The following is a 21747-nucleotide window of genomic DNA, read 5'->3' on the forward strand; positions in this document are numbered from 1 at the left end:
GTTTATTTTCCTGCTGATGGACAGGTAGGCAGTTTCTAGTTTTTACTATTACCAAAAAGTGCTACAAACGTTTGTGTGGGCATATATTTTTATTTCTCAGGAGGAAATACAAGTTGAATTGCTAGGGTATGTTGTAGATATGTATTTATATTTATAAGAAATCACCAAAATTTCCCAAAGTGGTTGTACCATTACAAAATCCCACCAGTAATGTATGTGAGTTCTGGTTGCTCCACATCCATGCCAACATTTGATATTGTCAATCTTGTTCATTTTAGCCATAAGAGGATCTTTTTTTAAGAACTACATCTAAACAAATAATGTCCATCAACTGATGAATGGAAGAACAAAATGCAGTAAATCCATACAATGGGATATTATTTGTCAACAAAAAGAAGTAAGTAGCAAGACATGGTACAACACAGATGAACCTTAAAAACATTATGCTAAACAAAAGAAGCCAGTAACAAATGACCACATATTGTACCATTCCATTTATAGAAAATGTCCAGCATGGCAAATTTATAGAGACAGAAAGTAAGTTAGTGCCTACCTAGCACTGATTGGATGAGAGGGTTAAGGGCATAGGTAATGAGCACTGGATTTCTTTTGGGAGTAATAAAAATGTTCTAAAATTCATTGTGGTGATTCAGAACTCTGTGAACATACTAAAGGCCATTGAATTGTACACTTGTAATATGTGAGTTACATGGCTTGTGAATTGCATCTCCATAAAGCTGTTTTAAAAACCCCACTGTGTGTAATTAGCCAGTGACCCCCATAGCTCTCCTGAGTTAGCAGGTTGAAAGACCCAAGTTCTCAGACCCAGATTCATCTATATCATCTTCTTCTTCTACAGACACAGAGGAAATTCTGTTCTTTCCAGATGAGCTATGTGTTGGAATGCCTCTGAGTGTGTGCACATACTGTTTCTCCTTCCTGATTGTTGTTCTACCTCATTCTGACTCATTCTTTGTGCTCTAATTTACCTGACAGCATTCTCTTACCCCTCTTTCCTTCCTTCCTTCAATAAGTCATCATCAGGCAGCTGCTATGCAACAGGCTCTATTCTAGGAACTGGGTACACAGCAGCCAAAACAAAACAAAACAAGGCATTGCCCTCATGGAGCATATGTGACTGTCTGAGTGAACAAATGCTAACTGAGCGTTTAGTAAATGTGAGGCCTGTGTCCCTGTCACTACCCTGGCAGGCTCTTCTATGGTCAGTTTCAACACTAACCCCAATGGACTTTCACAAGTTGATGGTGGGTGTGCCTCCCCCCACCACGTTGGGGGATCCATGGGGTGGGGACCCAGGACTAGCTCTCTGGGGACCAGATCAAGGCCTACTCCATGTTCATGTCCCTCCACAGCTTATAGAAGCCTCTCACAGCCCTGGTCACATCTGCCTGCTCACCTCCCCTTCAGCAAGTGAGGAGTTGTGAATGAAGAGGAGGTGAGAAGGAAAGATGCCCACTGCCCAGATGGGGTAACTGAGCCCCTGTGGGGCACAAGGTCACACAGCTGTCTGTAGAACTTTCAACAGGAAGTTGGTTTCTCTCTCTGCTCTGGGCAGGTTCTTTGTAGACTGCCCAGCTCTGAAGGCTGAGGATTGTTGTCCCCACACTGGGAAGAGATTCCAGACCCAGGAGGGGCCATAGCCCAGGGGCTGGTGCTGTGGGTCATCTGTGGGCACTTCCATCACTCAGGTTGGGAAAGCACTGGCAGGACTATCGAGGAGCAGAAATGTGTCTTCTGAGCCTCCTTCCTCGCCTGCAGCCTGGCTCAGGTGAGCCATAAATACCCGAGCACAAAGTCATCCTCTGGGCTTCCTCTCCCTGGGAGGTATGCAATTTACAAGGGAGGCCACAGGAGAGGAACCTGCAAGCAGCCGCCTTAATGGTATGATTAATGCACAGGTGGTGACAGCTGCTCAAAGCACCACTCACAGTGACATCTCCGGGGTCTCACAGATACTTGGCTCCTCTTTGCACGTGTCCTTCTGGTCTGTTCTGGAAGTAGCAAGGGTGGGGCTGGGTCTTCAGGAGGCAGTGTGGGTGGCAGCTGAGACCTCCCTGTAACCTACATTCTCAGGCTTCTCCAGTCCATTTCTCTTTGGTTGCCTGGGATAAGGCCCCCAAGGGTTGATGGGATGGCTTGCCTGGGGTCCTGTTGCTGTCCCCATTTCTCATTGTGGCAGGAGAGCAGAGAGCTCCCATGACCCTAACTGACCCAATAGTTCCTGGGGCTTTTCCCTCCTATAGCAGGCACCAGGCCCTGGCCCCTCCAGGTTGAAGCTGTCACCTGTCTGGACAGAGGAGATACTTCTCCTAGGTGTAGAACTACAGCCCCTCACCGCCTTTCCCCTGAGTGTGAGTCCACTGCAAAGATGCTGAAGGGGGTTAGATGAACATTTCTAAGCCTCAGAGACCGTGAGGGCAGGACGAAGAATCTGGCGTGTGTCCATCCTAGCACCAAAGTGGTGTCCTCAGACAAGAATGCGGGTCCTCCCCAGGCCTCTGAAAGCTGCCCTCGGACACCTCCTGCCACTTTCTCCATCTTGCTCCACCATCCTCTCACTCTCTTTCCCCTTATGGCAATCTCACCTTTTCCCAAAGCCACAATTAAACCTGGGCCTTTTTTTTTTAATCCTCACACAAGGACATGCTTATTGATTTTAGAGAGAGGGTAAGGGAGGGAGAAATAGAGAAACATTGATATGAGAGAAAAACATCAATTGGTTACCTCTTGTATATGCTCCAACTAGGGACCAAACCTGCAAGCTAGGTATGCCCTGACTGAGAATCAAACTGCGACCTTTTGGTTTGTAGAAGGAGGCCCAAACAACTGAGCCACATGGAACAGGGAAACCTGGGCCCTTCTTAAGTCCCAGTGTTATTGTGGATCCCAGAGGTCCTCTCTGTACTGGTCGTGGAGGATGGCAAGGGTTTAGTCCCATCCCTCCATTCCCAGAGCTTGTGCTCTTCTCAGACAATGACAAATCCAGCACATCCTGCATGGGAAAAATGAATTCTCTTCACTCTGATGGTTTGGTGACCTGTGGCTTCATGACAAATCAGCCCAGAACAGCAATTTCAATCAGTAACAATTGCTGATTCCGCTCATGGATTTGGAGGTTAACTGGACCCAGCTATGCAGTTCTTCAGTGTCTCCTGGCTTCAGCCAGATGGTAGCTGGCTTGGGGTCATCTTGAAGGCTTCCTTACTCCCATGTCTAATATTTAGGCTGAAAAGACTCAGACAGATGGGGCTGGAGCAGCTGGTGCTCTACAGGCATCTCACTTTTTCTGCAGTCTCTCCATGTGGTCTTTGTCTATGCTGTGGCCACTATGTGGAGGATTCAGATAGATGGACTTTAGTACCTGGTGTCTGAAGGCTCCCAGATCAATAGGGAACATCCATTTTTGTGCATCTTACATAAACTTGACCTTTTTCTTGACACCAACCTTTTTTAAAAAATTATATCTCATTGATTATATTATAGTTGTCCCAATTTTTCCCCATGTGTCCCCCTCCACCCAGAGTCCCCTATTCCCTCAGGCAATTCCCAACCTTTTGTTCATGTCCATGGGTCATGCGTATGAGTTCTTTGGCTGCTCTATTTCCTACACTATACTTTACATTCCCATGGCTATTCTGTAACTATCTATTTGCACTTAATCCCCTCACCTCTTCAAACATTCTCCCTTACCTCCCTCCCATCTGGCAACCACCAAAATACTTTCCCTATTCATGATTCTGTCTCTGTTCTTGTTTGCTTACTTTGTTTTTAGATTCAATTGTTGATAGATATATATTTATTGCCATTTTATTGCTCATCCTTTGATCTTCTTTTTCTTAAATACGTCTCTTTAACATTTCACATAATAATGGTTTGATAATGATGAACTTCTTTGGTTTTCTCTTGTCTGGGAAGCTATTTATCTGCCCTTCAATTCTAAATGATATCTTTGCCAAGCAGAGCAATCTGGGCTGTAGGTCCCTGCTTTTCATGACTTTAGATATTGCTTGCCAGTTCCTTCTAGCCAGCAAGGTTTTTTTTTGTTGTTGTTTTTTGGGGTTTTTTTAGAAATCATCTGACACTCTTATGAGAACTCCCCTGAGGTAACTAACTGCCTTTCTCTTGCTGCTTTTAACATACTTTTAACCTATGGCATTTTAATTAGGATGTGTTTTACAGTGGGCCTCTTTGCATCCATCTTGTTTGGGACTCTGTGCTTCCTGGACTTGCATGTCTGTTTCCTTCACCAAATTAAGGAAGAGTAGAAACTACATTTTATTTTTTAAAATAGATTTCCAATTTCTTGCTCTTTATCTTCTGCTTCTGGCACACCTCTGATGCAAATATTGGTAGGCTTGAAGTTGTCCCAGAGGCTACTTACACTATCCTTGTTTTGTCTTTTTCTAAATTCTTTTTTCTTTTTGTTGTTCTGATTGGTTGTGTTTTGCTTCCTTATATTCCCAATTATTGATTTGATTCTTGGCTTCATCCAAACAACTCTACTGTTGTTTCTCTGTACATTGTTCTTTATTTCAATTAGTGTATCCCTCATTTCTGACTGGGTCTTTTTTAGGTTGTTGAAGTTCTCACTAAGTTCCTTGAGATCCTTATAACCAGTGTTTTCAACCTTGCCTCTGATAGATTGCTTATCTCCATTTTTTTTTCTGGAGTTCTGTTCTGTTCTTTCTTTTGGGCCATGTTTCTTCATCTCCTAATTTTGGTAGCCTCCCTGTATTTGTTTTTATGTATTTTTCTATGTATTAAGGAGAGTCGCTATCACTCTCTGTCTTGGTAGTGTGGCCTAATGTAATAGGTGTACTGTAGGTTCCAGTAGCACAGCCGACCCTATCACCCAAGCTAGGTAATCAAAGTCTGCCCTTCTTGTGGGCTGAGTACACCCTCCTCTTGTAGTTGAGCCTTGGTTGCTGCTGGCAGGTCAATAGGAGGGATTTACCCAGGCCAGTCAGCTTCAAGGACTGGCTGTAGCCACTGATAACCAACCTCTGCCCTGCGGAGGATAAACTATGCAGGGGCAGGGTAGTGGTGCTCTGATGTGGCCTGTAGCTGTCCACCAGGTGTGCAGGCTCTGGGGTTTCCTTGGTGGTGCAGGCCAAGGTCAGCCTCCACCTGTGTTCTGCCCAGGGCTACCCTGCATGAGCTATAAGTAATCTGAGATGTCTGCTAATTGTGCTGGGATTGGATATTCTCAGGCAAAGCCAAGCTGTGAACCTAGGCTGACTGCTGCTAGTGCTAGGCCTGGGGCCACTTATCAAGAGGTATTGGGGTAGGAGCTCATTGTGGCTAGCTGCTGCTTGTTTGAGAGGATTTAGAAAATTGTGAAGCATGAGCCAAGACCAGTCATTCCTATGGAGAAGCCACTGTTAATAGCTTGGATGGGTCTGTACGTTGGGCAGGAAGGAGCCTCAGAGGATCTCCAGGGCAGGGTAGAGATTGTTAGCCAGGTTGATGGAGTCTCAGATATGGCCCCTGCCTGCCAGCTCTGTGGCTCTGTGGGGTAGGGGGGTTCAGAAAAGGAACAATGGCCTCTGCCTGCCTTTCTCTCTGGGAGAGATTTCTCCCCTAGTTCTTTCCCTGATGTCAGACATTTCAGTTCATCCCCATGTGCCACTGGTTCCTTTCAAGTTGCTGCCCCATTGCTAGAGCTCAGAGGGAGTGAGTCTGAATAAGTACGTGTGTGGGTACTTTAAGAGGAATTGCTTGGGACTCCAGAAGTTTCTTCACCCAACTCAGTCCCTACTGGGTTTTGCAGCCAGAAATTATGGGGATTTATCTTCCTGGCACCGAAACCTGGGCTGGGGGGTGTGGTGTGGGGCTATGACTCCTTTCCCCCGAGTTATCCCTCCCTAATTCTTATCCACCACATGTGCATGTGGGACCAGCCCGTTCTGCATCTCTGCCCCTCCTACTAATCTGGAAGGATGTGATTTCTTTCATTACATAGTTGTCAGACTTCCATTCAGCTCAGTTTCTGACAGTTCTGAGTGATGGTTGTTCTATAGTTTAGTTGTAATTTTATTGTGGTTGTGCAAGAAGGTGAGCCGTGTTTACCTCTGCCTCCATCTTGACTGGACATTCCCATTAAGATTCTGACATTAATCTCTTGATGGTACTTGATGTTTAGGGAGTTCCCATTCCTCCTTGCTCGAATTGCATTACGACACATCTCTTCTGTTAACAATGATAATGAAGGGCATCCTGTCTAAGTCATTTCTCTAACGTGGGTTTTCACATTGTAACAGGCACCTTTCTCATTAAAAGCAAGATACCACCTTTTGGTCTAGTGATGTGTCAGAAGACTTGACTTTTGATATCAGAAATTTCATAAGAAGGAATAAGTAGACATGTAGTTTAGAGGGGAGGGAATACGTCTCAGGAAAATATGGAGCCTCACAGCAGCCTTTAGGAACAGGAAGAGTTCTAACAGGAGGTTAGGCTTCCAGCCCAGTTGGGGCCAGAGATGGCCCTCCTGTAGTCTTTGCATCTCAGGCCAAATTCTTAAGTGAGAAAAATAATATGATTGGTTGCTGGTCAGCTAATCCTTTGGATTATGTGTCCATCCTGGTCTAGCAGGTTGAGGGCAAGGATAGTTTGGTCATGTGGCCCAAACATGGCCACCCTTCAGCAGAGGCAGGTAGCAGTTTCCAGGGAAGGACAGCAAGAACTTCCAGGAGTCCAACATGGCATTCCAGGACAGGGGACAATCTATCCACGTGCCTCCTTCCCAGTCCTCCTCTCCCTGATAGTCTAATCTTCCTTCTTCCAGGCTTCTGACCAAGTAGCTAGGCCATTTGCCACTGAGTATAGTTACTCAACACATACATCCTTTCCTCAGGTCACTTTCCTTCCCATGCCAAGTGGATGAACAGGTACACTGCCCACATCTCTACATGTTGGGAGGATTCTCTTTCACCACAGTCTTTCAGGGCCACCCTGCTACAGTGCAGGTTCAGTCCACCTGTGGCTTGTACTCACATACATACCAAGTTGTTTCAGCCATGCATAAAGCTCGGAAATTTTCCATTGGTCAGCTGGTTATAATAAACCCTCCATGTGGCAATAGATGTTTGCCAAGGGGAAGACGTTGGTGCAACTGTCCCCATCCTAGGTCTTGAGGTCCCCTCCTTCCCTACTAGGGGCCTGATTTGGGTCTAGGAGACCTGTCCTAACAGAGCATTCAGCCCTTTCTGAGGTTCTGCTACTCTTACTTGAGTTCTCATCTGATCCTCAGGCTTCCCTCTAGCTGTAGAAGATAAATGTGTTTCAGCGCTTCAGGCCAAGAGGTTTTCTCAAACTCTCACAATTTGTTGTAAAGCACCATTTGAGATCTGGGACTGTAATTTCCTTTCTTTAATGAACCAGTGACACTTAGTAACAGCCACTCAGTTCTGTAGTCTTAATGGTTACCCTTTCCTTTTATCTCCCAAATGCCAGAGAACCATACCAGCTGGCATAGCCCCCTCACTTGTGTGCCATCCCAGTTCACTGCAGGTTAAAAGTTAGAGTGGGTGCATGGTTACCCCATGCCCGTGACTATTGCCAGTGATGGATCCTCATTGCCACCTGGTCAATGATCCACCTCCAGCATCCTAACCTCAGAGGCCTTCCAGGCCCATGCCTGGCACCCACTGTTTTCATCTGATTCTCAGGAGCAGAGTCTGAGACAGTTTAGAAGTCCTTTCTAGGCTTTTTCTAGGAGAAACCTGAGATTAGGGAGGGAGTGAGACAGAACAGGGAAGGAGAAAGAATTGAGCAAACATGAGACCTCAGGTGAAGTCTAGCCCAACCTGATCCACAAAAAAGACTCCGGAACACAAAGCACACTGCAGCACAGAGTGGTCCTTGGATGGCCTTTAGGCCGTGGACCTCCTGGGAGGGGTATCTGTGTACATGTGCCTCCCTGTGTGCCGAGCGCAATTCTCTGGTGAAGAGCAGTGGTGAGTTGCTGGCAGCCCACGCTGTCAGTAGTGGAGGGATGTGTGCCAACTGGTAAAGGTGAAGGATCTCCTCAATATGTACAATAGCTATGACAGGAACCCATGATGATGACAAAGAAAGCAATGGTCACAGAGACTCAAGCAGAACTGAAGACCCCAAAAGTGGGGATGTTCTGGAACCTCAGAGAAGAAAATTTCAATGAAGAAATGGTAGCAGTCAAATGCAGCGGTGAGATGAGCTTGCAAGAGAACTTCAGAGACTTGGGCTGCTGGGCGTTGAGGATAACAGATGACCAAGGAAAGACAGTAGTAAACACAGACAGTTTCTTTGACTGAGAGTCTTTGTAAAAAGAAACAGAAAGCCTGGACAGCAAAGGGTGGGGATGCAGGCTGTTTGACCTCATGATGCCAGGGCCCAAAGCTTCAGACCTGAGAGGGGGTTCAGGGGAGGGTATAGGAAAAGGGCTGGCTGATGGAGTGAAGTCCCTTCTAGAAGAGAAGGAGGTGATGGTGCCAGGGGCCCGGGGAAGGGACACCACATCCTGTGGGTTTGGGCAGAAGATAAGGCTGGGGGAGGTTAGCAGTAAGTTTGTAGGTGGGAGTTAGTAGGGTTTGTGTGATAGGTGGGTAACCTGTTTAGAGTGAGGTGGGCATGGTTGAGCAGGAGGCTGGAGCAGAGGACAAGGGAAATGGATGAGGGGGCAGACAGACTATGCCCTGAGGTCTCAGTGATGCTAGAGACTCTAATTTATCCTGGCATTCACCTGTGGGGCCAAATGACCTTCCTCAATAGTACCCTATGGCTCTATGTGGAGGGACAGCCATTTGATTCAGGGTGGAAGCTTTGTGGGGTGGGTTGGGAACAACAGAAACCCAAGATGACCCATGGGCTGGAGGATGTGATGTGCGAACCCAGGTTTGGGAGGGGAGGGCAACAGGGGATGGGTGGGCGAGCTGAACTCTAAGCAGCCCCAAGCCAGGGCCTCCACTGGGCTTTTTTCCCTTGGAGTTTACTCATTCCAGGCCCACGGGAGGAGGTAATGGGTCTCAGTGGGCAGTGGGGTGGGCAGCTGGGTCTCCATGCAGCCTTGCACGGCAGCCACAGCTCTGTATTTAGTTACATTGGTGGTTTCAGGCTCTAAAGCTAGAATTCAGGAAGGTTTGCTTATCTTGAAGTTAAGTGAGCACGCTGCCTGGTCTCTCCCACCCCACCCCTCTGCCTGTTTCCTGCCTTTAAGGCAATGACACTCAAACTTTTTGTTTTTAACCACAACTCACAAGTAAGACTTAATTTTACATCAGCCCAGGCTGGCGTAGCTCAGTGGATTGAGTGTGGGCTGAGAAGCAAAATGTCGCAGGTTCGATTCCCAGTCAGGGTACATGCCTGGGTTGCAGGCCATGACCCCTCAGCAGCTGCACATTGATGTTTCTCTCTCTCTCTCTCTCTCTCTCTTTCTCCCTCCCTTCCCTCTCTAAAAATAAATAAATAAAATCTTTAAAAAAAAAAGAATTAATTTTGCATCATGATTCAGCAGACACATGCATACACACAACTGCAATTAATTTTGTCAAGCAGTCTTACCCTTTTTTCAGGTGCTCTAAATGTTTCTGCTACTCTCAACTATTTCATTAAAAAGTACTGGTCATAACCCACCAAACTGATTTCACGGGTCGCTCAGTGATGGGTGGAGAAGATCTAAGGCATTGGGGAGCAGTGTGTGGACAAAAAACGGGTCGCACACCAACCCGACCAGCTCAGGAGAGGCTGGTGTGGCAGCCTTACAAGCTCAGAGACTGAGAGTAACCACGATGGTGGGTCTGAAGTTAAAAGTTTCTAACTAAAAGCGAGTCGTGGCAGGTAGTCATGTCCTAGACTGGTATCTTCCTTGACAAATGTCAGTCTTTACCTTTACTGAGCCTGCCTATTGTTTTCTTGCATCTGCTATAACATAACTTTGGAATGTCAGAGTAATTTCCTTTTCTAGACCCCTCAGGGCACAGCCTCCCACCAGAGCACGAGACCACTCTCGTTGTTATCTTGTTCCCGGACACCATCTCTCTGTGCTGCAGATGTTAACTACCCTGTACCCATCCATGTGAAAGAAGCGTCTGTCTAGTGTACTTTTTATCCAGTCTCAGAGATTTCCTTGTTTTGCTTTCTCTTGCCTCCCTAATCTACCACCAAGGGATTTCATCTAACTTCCCTATGCCTTCTCCTTTGATTCTGATGTATAAAATAAGTGGTAAAACTGCCATTTTCCAGAACATTTACTCAACGTGTTCTGATTTTGCTTCCCAGCAATTGTGGTCAGGTTGGTTCACAGTCTTGTAAGAATTCTCTACATGTTTGGATATTTCTTACGTCGAACGGGGTGGCCCCTTTTCAGACACTCTCCGTTATGCCCGACCCCTCCTCTCTGAGGAGTGTCTGTTCTCAGAGAACATACTTCCTGCCCTGGGGATGCTGGCAGAAGGCAGTGCCTGCAGTTTAGCAGTGACCAGGATTCCACTTCTGATGCAAATTCTCCTTCTCCCCTTCATCTTCCACCTCCCACCAAAAATAGAAACTGGCCACCTTGGAGAAGCCCCAGAGGTGGGGGGGGGGGCGGTCTCCCCAGGCAGCAGTTAACAGCTGATGTGGCCATGCACCCTACACCTGGCACCGAGTATTGCTCCTGCATACACACACTCCTCCTCACACTTAGACCACACACTCTTGACTCACATTCCTACACGCACCAGGGGATATATTTGGGGGGACCTGCCAGCGCTCCTGTCTATGTTTGGACCTGCCCTCACTCAGGCCCTGCAGGGGGAAGGGCAACTCCCTTTTTTCCTATCACAGGAAGCCAGAGCCAAGTGGAGGAGGGGCAGCGATCGGCTGCTGGGCTCTGAGAATCAGATTCACTTCCCCAAACCTCCATGAGCACAGGAAGGGCAGTCAGTTTGTGTCGGGTGCCAAGGATATAAGGACAGTTATAACAGTGGCCAGAGCAAGAGAAACCCTAAGAAAGGTGCAGTCACAGGAAAGAGAAAACCCAAGGTTCCCTTAGAGGGGAGCGGGAGGAGTACTGAGAAGTTGGGTGGCCAGAGAAAGATGGTAGAGACAGCACACAGACGGCCACCAGAGAGTGGCTGAGTCAACACTACAGGCTCTGTGGAGCCTGTGCTTCCAGATGGATTCTAGATGGCTTTGGACAGCGCCCTCTGGGGCTGAACACAAGAAATAGGTTCCTGCTCCTTAAATCCAGAAAACCCTCAAGGTTGCTTGCTGCCAGAGCCTGGCCAGCACCCCACTTAGGGCTTGGCCCTGTTTAGGCCCCTGCTCCCCACCTGCATATCCCACCACGAGGGGCAGGGCCTGCTGGAGAGACTGGGGTTGCCCCAGGAGGAGGCGAGGGCCCTGGGCCCTAAGCACTCTCACATTGCCCCAGGTCTCAGGGCCTCTTCCAGGGATACCCACGGCAGGGCACCCCCCAACTCAACACCCAAACCACCTGCTTTCTTTCTGTTTTTCTTTGCAGGGTGATTGGGCAGGGGTGGTGGTTTCAAAGCAAAAACGAAAACACCCAAACCACTCCTTAATGGTCACAAAATAGCTAATTCGCCAAACCTTCGTTTTTGTCAATTTATTTAGAAAAAAATTAACATGGGCAAATGAGATACCTCAGTGTTACAACAGAGTATAGAAATGTCTAGCAATAGTCAAATAATTTGATCTTTAAATACAAAATAACCACATGAACACCTAATATACAGGTTTCATCTGAATACATATTTATTAGATAAATATTAGAGGTTGTCACATCATCTAACTACATACAGCTTTGCAAGACTAGAAATCACAATGACTTTTCTGACCAGTTCAAAGTATGAAATGATTGCGCTGCACGGAGGCGTGCAGAGACGATGAAGACTTCCGTGGGAGCACGTCAGGCTGCACTGCGGGTGTGTTCATGTGTGTGTGCGTGTGAATCACCTGTGATCATGATATCAAAAATTATACAAAGTATGAATTTGGTTACAATTCTCTTCTGAAATCCCCATTTCTTTTCATTATTTCCATAGCACCCTAAAAATACACAGGTGGCAGGACTAGTACACTGAAGCTAAATAGTACATGTAGGTAAAATAAAAACAAAACAACAAAAGTTCCTTTCCACACAGGGTCAGAGTATATTACATGAGTGAGACAGATGCGGAGAGAGACCTCACAATTGCTAACAAACAGGATCTAGTTTTTCCACATTAAGATGGAGTTCCAAGCCTTTTGTTTTGTAAAATAAAAACAATACACATTCCAAGGGAAATGAATGCATCTGTTAACATGTCTCTATTTCTCATTTACATATGTACATACGTCCCTTGAGTCGCTGCTGCCGACAACGTCCTATCTGGATGGGTCAGGCCGAGGGAGCAGACTGTAGCTCTCGGGGCAGGGTGGGGTGGGGGAGGGAGTTAGGGCTTCCATTAGGGAGAAAGTATTAGAAGTTTCTTAAAAAATAAAATGGTAACAGGGAACATGATACATGGGTAAAGCTTCAAACCAAGAAGATGGGGTGATTGCCTGTACTTGGGGCTTCCCGCCTGCCCCTGTCCATCTCGTGGAGTGGCAGTGGAAAGGCGCCTATGGCCTGGTGGGTGCCTGTCGTGGAGAAGTGGCTTGCTGAGGCCTCGTTTTTGCTGAGGTTACTTATGGCTCCAAGTAGTTGTCCAAAAAGGATCAGGGAAGCGTCTCCTGAGTTCAGAGCTGCTCCTGATAGGGGAGGCTGCCATCACCTGAATCTGTCCCCAGCTGGAGCTTTTCCAGCTGGATGCCTTCATGCCTCCCACTCACCCCCTGGCCTGGCTCCAGACTCACTCTGAGAGAGTATGCCTCCAGAATGTGGGCCTCAGGCTCCACGGGTCAGGGAAGTTCTTTCCTGAACTTGCTGGTGGAGGCTCGCTTGAAAGGGGACCCGGGAAACCTGTCTCAGGTGCTGAGACTGCAGCTTCCTTGCAGATGGATGAAGGTGCCTGGAGTCTGGGCTGTGGGGGGCCTATCGGCCTTCTGTACCACACAGCTGTGGACAGGTCAGTGAGCAGAGTAGGGACACCCCGATAAAAACCAGATTGAATCCCAGGCCTTTCTGGGAAAACATAGCATGGCAGGAAGCAGGAACTTCTAAGGAAGGCATCTGTAAGTCTGTCTGGGGTAGGACATTCCCACATGGCCTGGTACAATGTGGCCACTGGCCGGGGCTATTGGCCTTTGGGCAAAGATGGCCACATGCTACCTGGTGCCGTCTTGTCCCCAGCAGACGACTGGGGATGGCTCCGAACAGTGGACAGCCTGGTCGTCCAACTCCGGCACAGCCACCCCTGCTCTTCGTCCCTTCATCGGTACAAATAGCCCTGGTTGCTTTTTTGTTTTTGTTGTTTTTTTTTTTAAAAAAAGGACTCGGTCTTTGTCATTGAGTCAAGGTTTTTAAAAACACCAGCAAAGGCTATAACCAGGTCATGAAAATGTTGCATATTATCAAAGACAATACTAAAATATTCACAAAGATATTTACAAAAGCAATTCTTAAAATAATCGATTTGCATACTGAACACCACACTGTTTGAAAAAACCTCAACAACGGGACAAAGGAAAAAGGCTGGACAGACAATGGCAGCTTCCCTTCAGAGAACCTTGTGCTGGCCGTCTGGTGCGGTGACTGAAGGTCAACAGCTGGGGCCACCATTCCGGTCAAATCCAGAGGAGTGCTGGGGACCACCCGCCACAGAGAGGGAGACGGGGGTTGAGGACACAGATGGTAGACAGGAGAGCAGGAGGGGGCCCCAGGCAGCAGCAGGGAGGGTGCAACGAATTCACAGACGTGACACAAGTTACCCAATGGCTCAACAGCATCCCAGGCCGTGTGGCTTAGGGGAACACAGAGGAGCCAGAAAGGAAAATGGACACACATACTACCTGGGAGCCTCAGAGAGCAGTGAGCTGAATGGAGCAAAGTGATGGCAAGAAAACCAGAGGTGCTTCGGTCTGACCCAGCAGGAGTGTGGGCTGAGCTTTCCATGGCAGAGGGAGACGGAGGGGAGAGACCAGCAGTGAAGCTGGTGTCTGAGGCAGCCACAAAAGCATCCCTCGATGCTCCTGGGTACATCCCAGCACACGTGGGCAGCCTTGAGCACAGGGGCAAACAGACTGTGGGGCTGGAGATACCGACACAGGAGTTCCTGTTGCTAAGCCCACACATGCGCCAAGCCTGCATCTCCCATTCCTTTCCACCATCCCCCCTTGCCATCTGGGCTTGGAGGACAAAGGGAAACCAGCACAGAGGGAAGTGGGTATCCGACATAACGGTTTGGGAGAGGCAGCTGAGGAGCGGGAGGAAGGAAATAGAATGCACGGAGAGAAATGATTCGCTTGCTGTCCAAGTCCATATTCCTTTTCTCCAGATGACTTTGTAGCTTTAAATTGTTTAAAAACAGGGAGTGGCTTGGAGCAAAGTTTTGAGTTGCCGTTCTTATTGACCACCTGGTAGCATTCTCCTGTCCCCCAACTAAGGGCACAATAATTTCTGCTGGGTACTCGCTCTGTCCCCCCACAAGGCTTAGCCCAGGTCCGAGTCAAAAGGTCTTGGAGCCACCTGCTGTGTTGTCCTGGCTCTGAAGAGGCCCTGACCCTTTTCCCACCAGTCCCCAAGCAGGAATGGCACACCCTCTCTCAAACACAGAACCTTGTCCTTTTTCTCTGTTTTCTGAGAGAGAGTGTTTACAGGGTATCTTGGCTTAGAGGTCAGGGTTCAAAGTGACAACCTTGGCCCCTAAGAGAGTTCTCTTTCCCAGAGGTTTGTGCTTTTCTGTGGTGGGTGATGGTGGTAGGCGGGCTGCTCTCCTTGCAGCCAACTGTCACTGCTCCTCCAAGGCTTGGGCCACCCAGGTCTCAGGAGGGGAAGGGGGCCTCTTTTGGGCTCAGTCACGTGAAGGAGGCTCTGGGCCAGGGAGCAGGGAGGCAGGGTTACAGTTTAGAAACTGGAAGAACCAGAGGGCAGGGGGAGCGGCACTGAGGGGCTGTCTGGAATGAGCACACTCAGAGGGACCAGGAAGCCGTTGTCAGCGTGTGCCCTCTCCCTGGCTCGCTCCCCGTTGTGAGGGTCATCTTTGGGGCCTGCTCTGGGCATCGGCTCCAGACCCACGTGGGCTTCACAGTGCATCCTCCCACCCCTGCTCTGAGAAGGCCGAAGCAGGGGTGGTTTGAGGACACGGGCTCCCGGTGGGGAAGTGTGTGGGGGACAGACGGGGAAGGAGCGGAGTGGGGAGGGATGGCCCGGATGGACAGCGGGCTTCAGTTGTTCTCAAAGAGAGACAGGAGGTCATCGTTACTATTGCTCGGCAGGTCGGGGGGGTCCAGGTATGAGAGGAGCTCGTCGGGATTTGTGAGTTCTGGAAGGAGCTGGAAAAGAAGTACAGAAACCCAGATGAGGTGTCAGCTGCGGGGCCAGGTGAGGAGCGCAGGGCACCCCCATGCCTGTTCGTCTGTCCTCCGCCTGCCTCCCAGGATCCTGGCCCGACAGGGGAGACTAATAGTGCTGGCTGCCCCCACATACACGCAGGCCACTGTGCTGCTCTGGGGCACACCCATGCTTATTTCAAGCCTGTCAGCTGGAAGGCCCATGGCAGGTCAAGAGGCTGCCTCACGATCAGTTCCCCCGGTTCCCTGACACCCTGCCCAAAGGAGCCGCAGGTTAAGTGGGCCCCCAGCAGAAACCATGTTGCATGTGGGTGGGGCAGCCCCTGCAGCTCCCACCACCCTGGATCCCTCTTAAGAGCTCACGGCTCCTTGGCAAGCCTGGGGCTGGCTAACACCACCATCCCTCCCTGTGGCCCCTGGGCAGAGGCTGCAGACTGTCCCTACCCTCTACCATGGGGTCTTTGAAGCATTCCTGTCACGTGGAGTATCCTCATGAATCTAAAGGCACCCCCCACCGGCCTGGCCTGTGGAGGAGAGCTGGGCGAGAATCCCAGGTCACTGCACAACTTAGTGAATCCCCTTCATCACAAAGACTGACATCGCTGGGGCCAAGGGTGACAGACAGCGGGGCTGGGACAAGAAGGCCAGGAGTGGCTGAGAGGGCAGGCCTCCTTCCTGGAAATGTAGAGCCTAGGGGCTGGGCTGGGAGGGGCAAGCTCTGCATGTTTCCCGGTCCAGCCCTGGCCAGCTGCCCAGCCCCCGTCATCCACAGCATCTCTTCTCATCTTCCAGACCATTCAGGACTCAAGGCAGGAGACCTCTGAGTCTCGGCCACCCACTTGCATCTCAGTAACCCACATGTGACGGGAGGCTGATCCTACTACCACCCCACACTGGGGCCTCTCTCAGAGTAAGCGATGGAGCAAGCAGAAGCACAGGGCATGGATAACACATGGACAAGAAACTGGAGACAGACATACAGCAGCGAGACAGAGGGGCTCTGTCATTCCAGCCCGTCCCTGCCTCGAGCCAGAGAGCGTGGCAGACAAGGAGATGGCAAACTCAATGTGGGGGGGGGGGGAGGAGGGGGGCCGAAAGAAGGGCAGGGAGCCTCCTATGCTGCCTCCAGACCGGGCCCAGAGGGACTCTGCAAGGGTCTTGGGGGAAGGTGGGGCAGGGATGGGCTGGGCTGTAGGACCTTGGCCAAGGGGACAAGGTAGGGGAGGGGTCACTCGGATCCTCAGTGCGTCTTCCCCATTGTGGGATTTTCTGGTTCTGGAGCCAGGGGAGGCAAGCTGCCTGGGCCCACACACCACCCACCCACCCCTCACAGCTACGCCTCCTCCACCCAGGCCTTGAGCCCTCAACACCCACACCTGCTCTTTGGGCAGGTCCCAGGTGTCAGGCCTAGCCCCAGGCCAAGGCAAGTGGGGACCCCAACTTACATCCAGTGAAGGCTCCGGCATGTCAGATGCTCCCTGCGCTCCGGCCTGACCCTCTAAGGCTGAGGAGGGGTTAAAGGTCAGGTCGCTGTGTGGATGGTTGCTGGGAGCGGCCTGTGGCGGTTGCCGGGGAGGCTGGGAAGGAGGAGGAGGAGCCCCACTGTGATGTAATGGAGGCCCTGACTGGCTGCTGGGGTGTGGGACGTGCAAACCTTGTTGTATGGAGGGATGGGGCTGGTCAGAACTGCCAGCGTGTGGCATCTGTGGAGGAGGAGAGAGCAGGAGAAAAGAAAGGTGAGGTGACGAGGTACAGCGACGAGATGCCTGGAGAAATGAAAACCAAACAAAACCAGGAAAATAACAAACCCCCAAAACAAAGCCACCCCTTTACAAAGCTGAATGCTTCTTTTTTTTTTTTTTTTTTGTGCAGAGAAACAAAATCTTCCCCCAAAACTGCCAGTCAGGGAGGTGGTGGAGAGCAAGACTGGGGAAGGGGCCTCAGAAGCTGTGTGAGTCCAGGAGGGAGGCGGCCAGGGGCTCTGAGACAAGCACAGACACTGAGCGTGGAGTCCAGGTCCCTGTGAGCCCCTCCGCCTCCCCAGCCTGGACACCACAACCACAACGAACAACAGTGAGGGCAGGATGGAGAAGCAAAATGGGCATGTTTCCAGGGAGTGGGAGGCAGAAGGGGTGCTGCTGGCAGCATGGTGCAGGCCCCTAAGGGCCGGGGTGGTGGAGAGCAGACATGGACAGACAGCATGGGGCAGGCGTGCAGCTCAGGAGTGGGTCTGTGCCTCCCAGTGGGCCCTGGGCAGGGGCAGCAGTGGGCACACAGGTTTCTTCCAAGAACCTTGATATGAGCCCTGCCTGGTGTCCTAGGGCAGGGTAGTAGTCAGCTGAAGTCAAAGGAGCAGAGTGGGGGCCTCTCAGCACTGCCAGGCTCTTCCTCCTTGCCATCCACCCAGGCAGCTACAGGCTGCACCCCACGGGTGCTGAGGAAGTCAGGCACCTCCACACCTCCCAGGGTACCAGGGCTCACCAAGGGGGCTGCCTTGCTAAAGTGGGGGCAGGTCGAGCTTCTCTGACAGATAAACTAGAGGACCCATACCTTCCCATGGGCACGTGCACCAGAACACAGGGGCTGTGGGTGGGCAGGGGACAGTTGGTGGGATTTAAACTTCCCCTGCTAGACATAGTCTGTTTGCTGTCCCAAGCACCCTTCCTTCAGAGCTGAGGTTGCAGAGGGAAAGGCTGAGTCCAAGCCCTCACCACACTCCCATACCTGACTGGACCCTCAGCCCACAAGCACTCTGCTGGTGAAGACAGCTCACTGACTCACCAGGCTGCTCACTTGGGAAGGGCAGCCTGGTGACCACATGTCTCCTTGGTCATTGGTATACCTTCCCCTTCCCATCTTCTGGGCCACACGGAAACATTACTTTTTCTCTTTGTGGGTTTAAAAACGGCAGCTGCACCTTCCCTGATTTTCTCTAGACCCTAGTTACTTGTCCTGCTTCTCCTAAATGCCGCTCCCCAGGCCTTGCTGTGGGCTGGCCTCTGCCCATGGTCTGGGTGGCCCCTTGTAGCACAGTGCCATCCAGCCTGGGCTCTGAGGTTGGGGGATGACCTGAGGGTACCGAGGCAGGGTACCCATGAGGTAAGAAGGACCAGGAAATGATGGAGTGATAGCCACCGCTGTTGTCAGTACAAGGCCAGCTTCTGACTCTCACTCGTGTCTGTGGATGCCCCACAGAGCCCATTCTGGGGGGAAAAGATGGAGATCCACCCTCCTGGGGCACCCTAGCCCAGGACAATCTTCAGATGTGCTGAAACAGCTCAGCTCCCCTTTTGACACAGCTCCCTTTTGGCCTGACATCTTGCTGGCATGCCTCAGGACCCAGAGGGGCAGGTAGGTGCTATCTGAAAGCTGCTGCTAACATCTGTCAACCTGGCACCTGGACGGAAAAGTGCTTGAGCAACCTAGTGCCTGGTTGGAGCTCTCCCAGCACTCCCTGAATGCATGGGAATCCTTCCCAGCTGTGTGCTCTGCTGGGGGCAGGCTGCTCTAGTTGGGCAGGTGTGGGGGCAGTTTATTTGTGAGTGCATGACCCTACCCTGCACAGCTGTACTTCTGGGTCCAGTTGCCATTGGGAGAGAGCCCAGAAATGGGGAAGGACGGTATATGGCTAGGGGCATCCTGGGAGGCTGTGAAGTCAACTCACAGGCTTAAGTCCCTCTGAAGAACCCAGGTGCAGAACTAATAAGGCAAAGGAATTGTGGGATGTTGGGCATGGAATGCTGAGGTTCTGGGGAGCAGGGCTGGGAAAGGGGGTCCAGGAAAGAGGCCCCCCCAAATCAGAAGCCCTATAAGGCAGAAAGTAACTTATAAAAATGTGGCCAAAGTCCTGAGAGAACAGCTATTTCTGACTTGGCATTCTGGGGTGCTGCAAGAAAGGTGCTGTAGTGTCCCTCACCTAGATTCCTGATTAAGTGCCACTGTTGCTAAGAACCAGGCACCTCTGGCCCACAGGACAGACGCTGTCTCGGTGGCAGGGCCAACTCCACGTCAGGTGTGTGGAACACAGTACACTCCAGAGGCCCCTTCCTTCCAGGCCACGTGAGGAAGGACTAGAGGGCCTGAGTGGTGCCTTCTGGTGCAGGACCATCCAACCCTGATGCCAACAGGACCCTTCTGTGGAAGCCCTGGGCCCTTCTCTGTAGTAGGTGTGGCCAGGCCCTTATTGCCCCCCTCCCACTCCTCCTGCTCATCAGGAAGAGACAGAATCACTGAAGCCTTAGACTTTAGCCCTGGTTGTTTTCCCCAAACCCCAACTGTTCTTCCACCCTCTGGGCTCTGCCAGAACTTTGGCCCCATCAGTGCAAGGCTTATGTCTGTCTTGCTTCCATCAGAGATAAGGCCCAGCTTGGAGCACAGGCTAAGAAAGTGTGTGCTGAATTGGATGAAACCATCCAGTATGCACTGGCCCCCTACCTCTGCCACCGGGGCCACAGGAAGGGGAGGCCTCTGGACACCTTGCCTGCAAGGGGCCTTCTCAGCAACGCAGGGTATGTGTTAATAGGTGAAACAGGACAGGAAGTGCATATTCACAGGATAAGTAGATTTTTGACATTTCTTTTTGCAGGAGATAGTGATACCCCAAAGATTTAGACCCCTGTGGAGTAAGTGGGTCTGAATCTTTGGGACAAAATTCTACATGGCTGGGGCTTATTACCATAAGATAGTTTAAGAGTACATGTAAGTGTTGGCGAGAGAGGGTGGGAGTTGCATGTGGGCATATGTGCAGGTATGTGTGTGAGGCTGTACAAGGGATTGTGTGTGTGTGTGCGTGTGCGCGCGCGTGCACAGGGTGGTGCCGGCAGCTTCCATCCCCTGAGAATCTGACATCCTGGGTGAAAGAGCTGGGTCCAAGGATGCTGATGGGCCCTGCCCCAGCCTCAGTCAGGTCTTACTCCTGTCTGAGCACACAAACCCAATTCTTAGTCCTCTTTGCCTGGGAGGGCACTAGGCAAGCATCGGAAAGGTCCCGGGGAAGCCCTCTGCCCCATCAGCCCCGTGCAGAGGCTGGGGAGGTGGGGATGAGGGAGAGGTACTCACAGTTTCCTGCATGGGGTGGCTGAGGGGTTTCTCGAGGGCAGCCATGTTGTTGGGCATGTCCGGGGGGTGCGAGAGCTGGGGGGGACCATGCATGAAGTCGTTCATGGACGTCCCACCAGGGTTCCCATGGGGGAAGTCAAAGTTGCCATGGCCCTGGTAGTTGTTGCCTAGGGGGAACAAATAGGCAGGTGCTCACCTAGAGGAAAAACAGCCACCTCTGGGGAGCAGGCAGTGTGTAAATTAGGAAACAAGTCCTGTCCTTCTCTGGGCCTGAGATGGCTCCTGCAGCCTTAGTGTCCAGGCTGTGTGATGGGCAGCAGTGCAGCCTTCTCCAGCAGGCCTCGGTCCCCCGGGCATGTGCTGCTCTACAGCTGTGCAGGGGGACATGGAATGAGGCCCAAGACTCGGCCTTCCACAGGATGTGCTGAGCTAGCCCCCCAGACCTGTTTCCCCACCGCCCCTCATCCTAGCACCTCGTCACCGAGTCGACCCAGGCCCAGAGCAGGAGGTCAGGATCTGCCAGGTTCATGAAGAAGGCTGTGTCAGAATCAAGAAGCCAGCTGTCCGGCCTCCCTGGCTGCTGTGCCCTCCAATACGTGGCTTTGGTGAGAGGTCAGAGGATCAGCATGCTGCGAAGCCCTTGGTGTACTGTGAGACCTGGCTGGGTGGGCGAACCTCTCTGGGTCTGTAATCATCTGGGAGCTCTGAGGACCCAAGAGCAGGGTCCTATGGGGGAACTGCCATGCCCTGTGTTTGAGGGGGGTGAGGGTGGGTACTTTCTAGGAACAGCCATATGGAGGAAGCTTGGCCTGAGCAGCAGACAGTAAGAGCACAGTGGTGGTATCCTTGGTGGTCGAAGGCTGGAGCTCTAAGCTCCTGGACTCTGTCCCTGGCAGAGTGGGAGATTTGCAGAGACAGGGACTATATAGATGTCACAGAGAAATGGGAGGGCTGGGAGGACAAAAACCTCCAGGTGAGAGTATTCTGTTGGTCCCAGTGCACATGCAGGCTGGAGAAGAGGTGGCAGTGTGCCCCCAGCAAAGCAGGCCCTGGGCTTGGCGCCTGCTGCCTGGGGTCCAGGAGCTGCTATCTACGGCAGCTCCAGCAGTCAGGAGAGCAGGCCAGGCAGGGTGGGGTGAGGTGCAAGAGGCAGGAAGCTGGCTCATGGGGCAGCTTCACTCATGCTTCCAAGCTGGGCACCAACCCATAAGGCTGGAAGGAACCAGGCAGCCCAACGGAGATGGGGGGAAGGTGGTG

At 51.1% G+C, this 21747-nt stretch overlaps 1 protein-coding gene across 6 annotated transcripts in view; it reads right to left on the reverse strand.

The window, feature by feature from the left end:
• Nucleotides 1–11590: 11590 nt before the first annotated feature.
• ZMIZ1 (zinc finger MIZ-type containing 1) overlaps nt 11591–21747 on the reverse strand; it is a 225645-nt gene continuing 215488 nt past the window's right edge. For 4 of the 6 annotated variants that reach the window (XM_028513299.2, XM_036026758.1, XM_028513300.2 and 1 more), the window contains 3 exons: nt 20491–20657; nt 16878–17135; nt 11731–15414 (listed from right to left, as the gene is read on the reverse strand). In XM_028513299.2, coding sequence (XP_028369100.1) covers nt 15307–15414; nt 16878–17135; nt 20491–20657 — 533 coding nt within the window. In that variant the 3' untranslated portion in view covers nt 11731–15306. Of the gene's footprint in view, nt 15415–16877; nt 17136–20490; nt 20658–21747 lie in introns of all 6 variants that reach the window. The other 2 variants (XM_036026757.1, XM_036026759.1) reach the window with 2 other exon arrangements.

Source organism: Phyllostomus discolor, chromosome 5 (genome assembly GCF_004126475.2).
Source record: "Phyllostomus discolor isolate MPI-MPIP mPhyDis1 chromosome 5, mPhyDis1.pri.v3, whole genome shotgun sequence".
NCBI lineage: Eukaryota > Metazoa > Chordata > Mammalia > Chiroptera > Phyllostomidae > Phyllostomus > Phyllostomus discolor.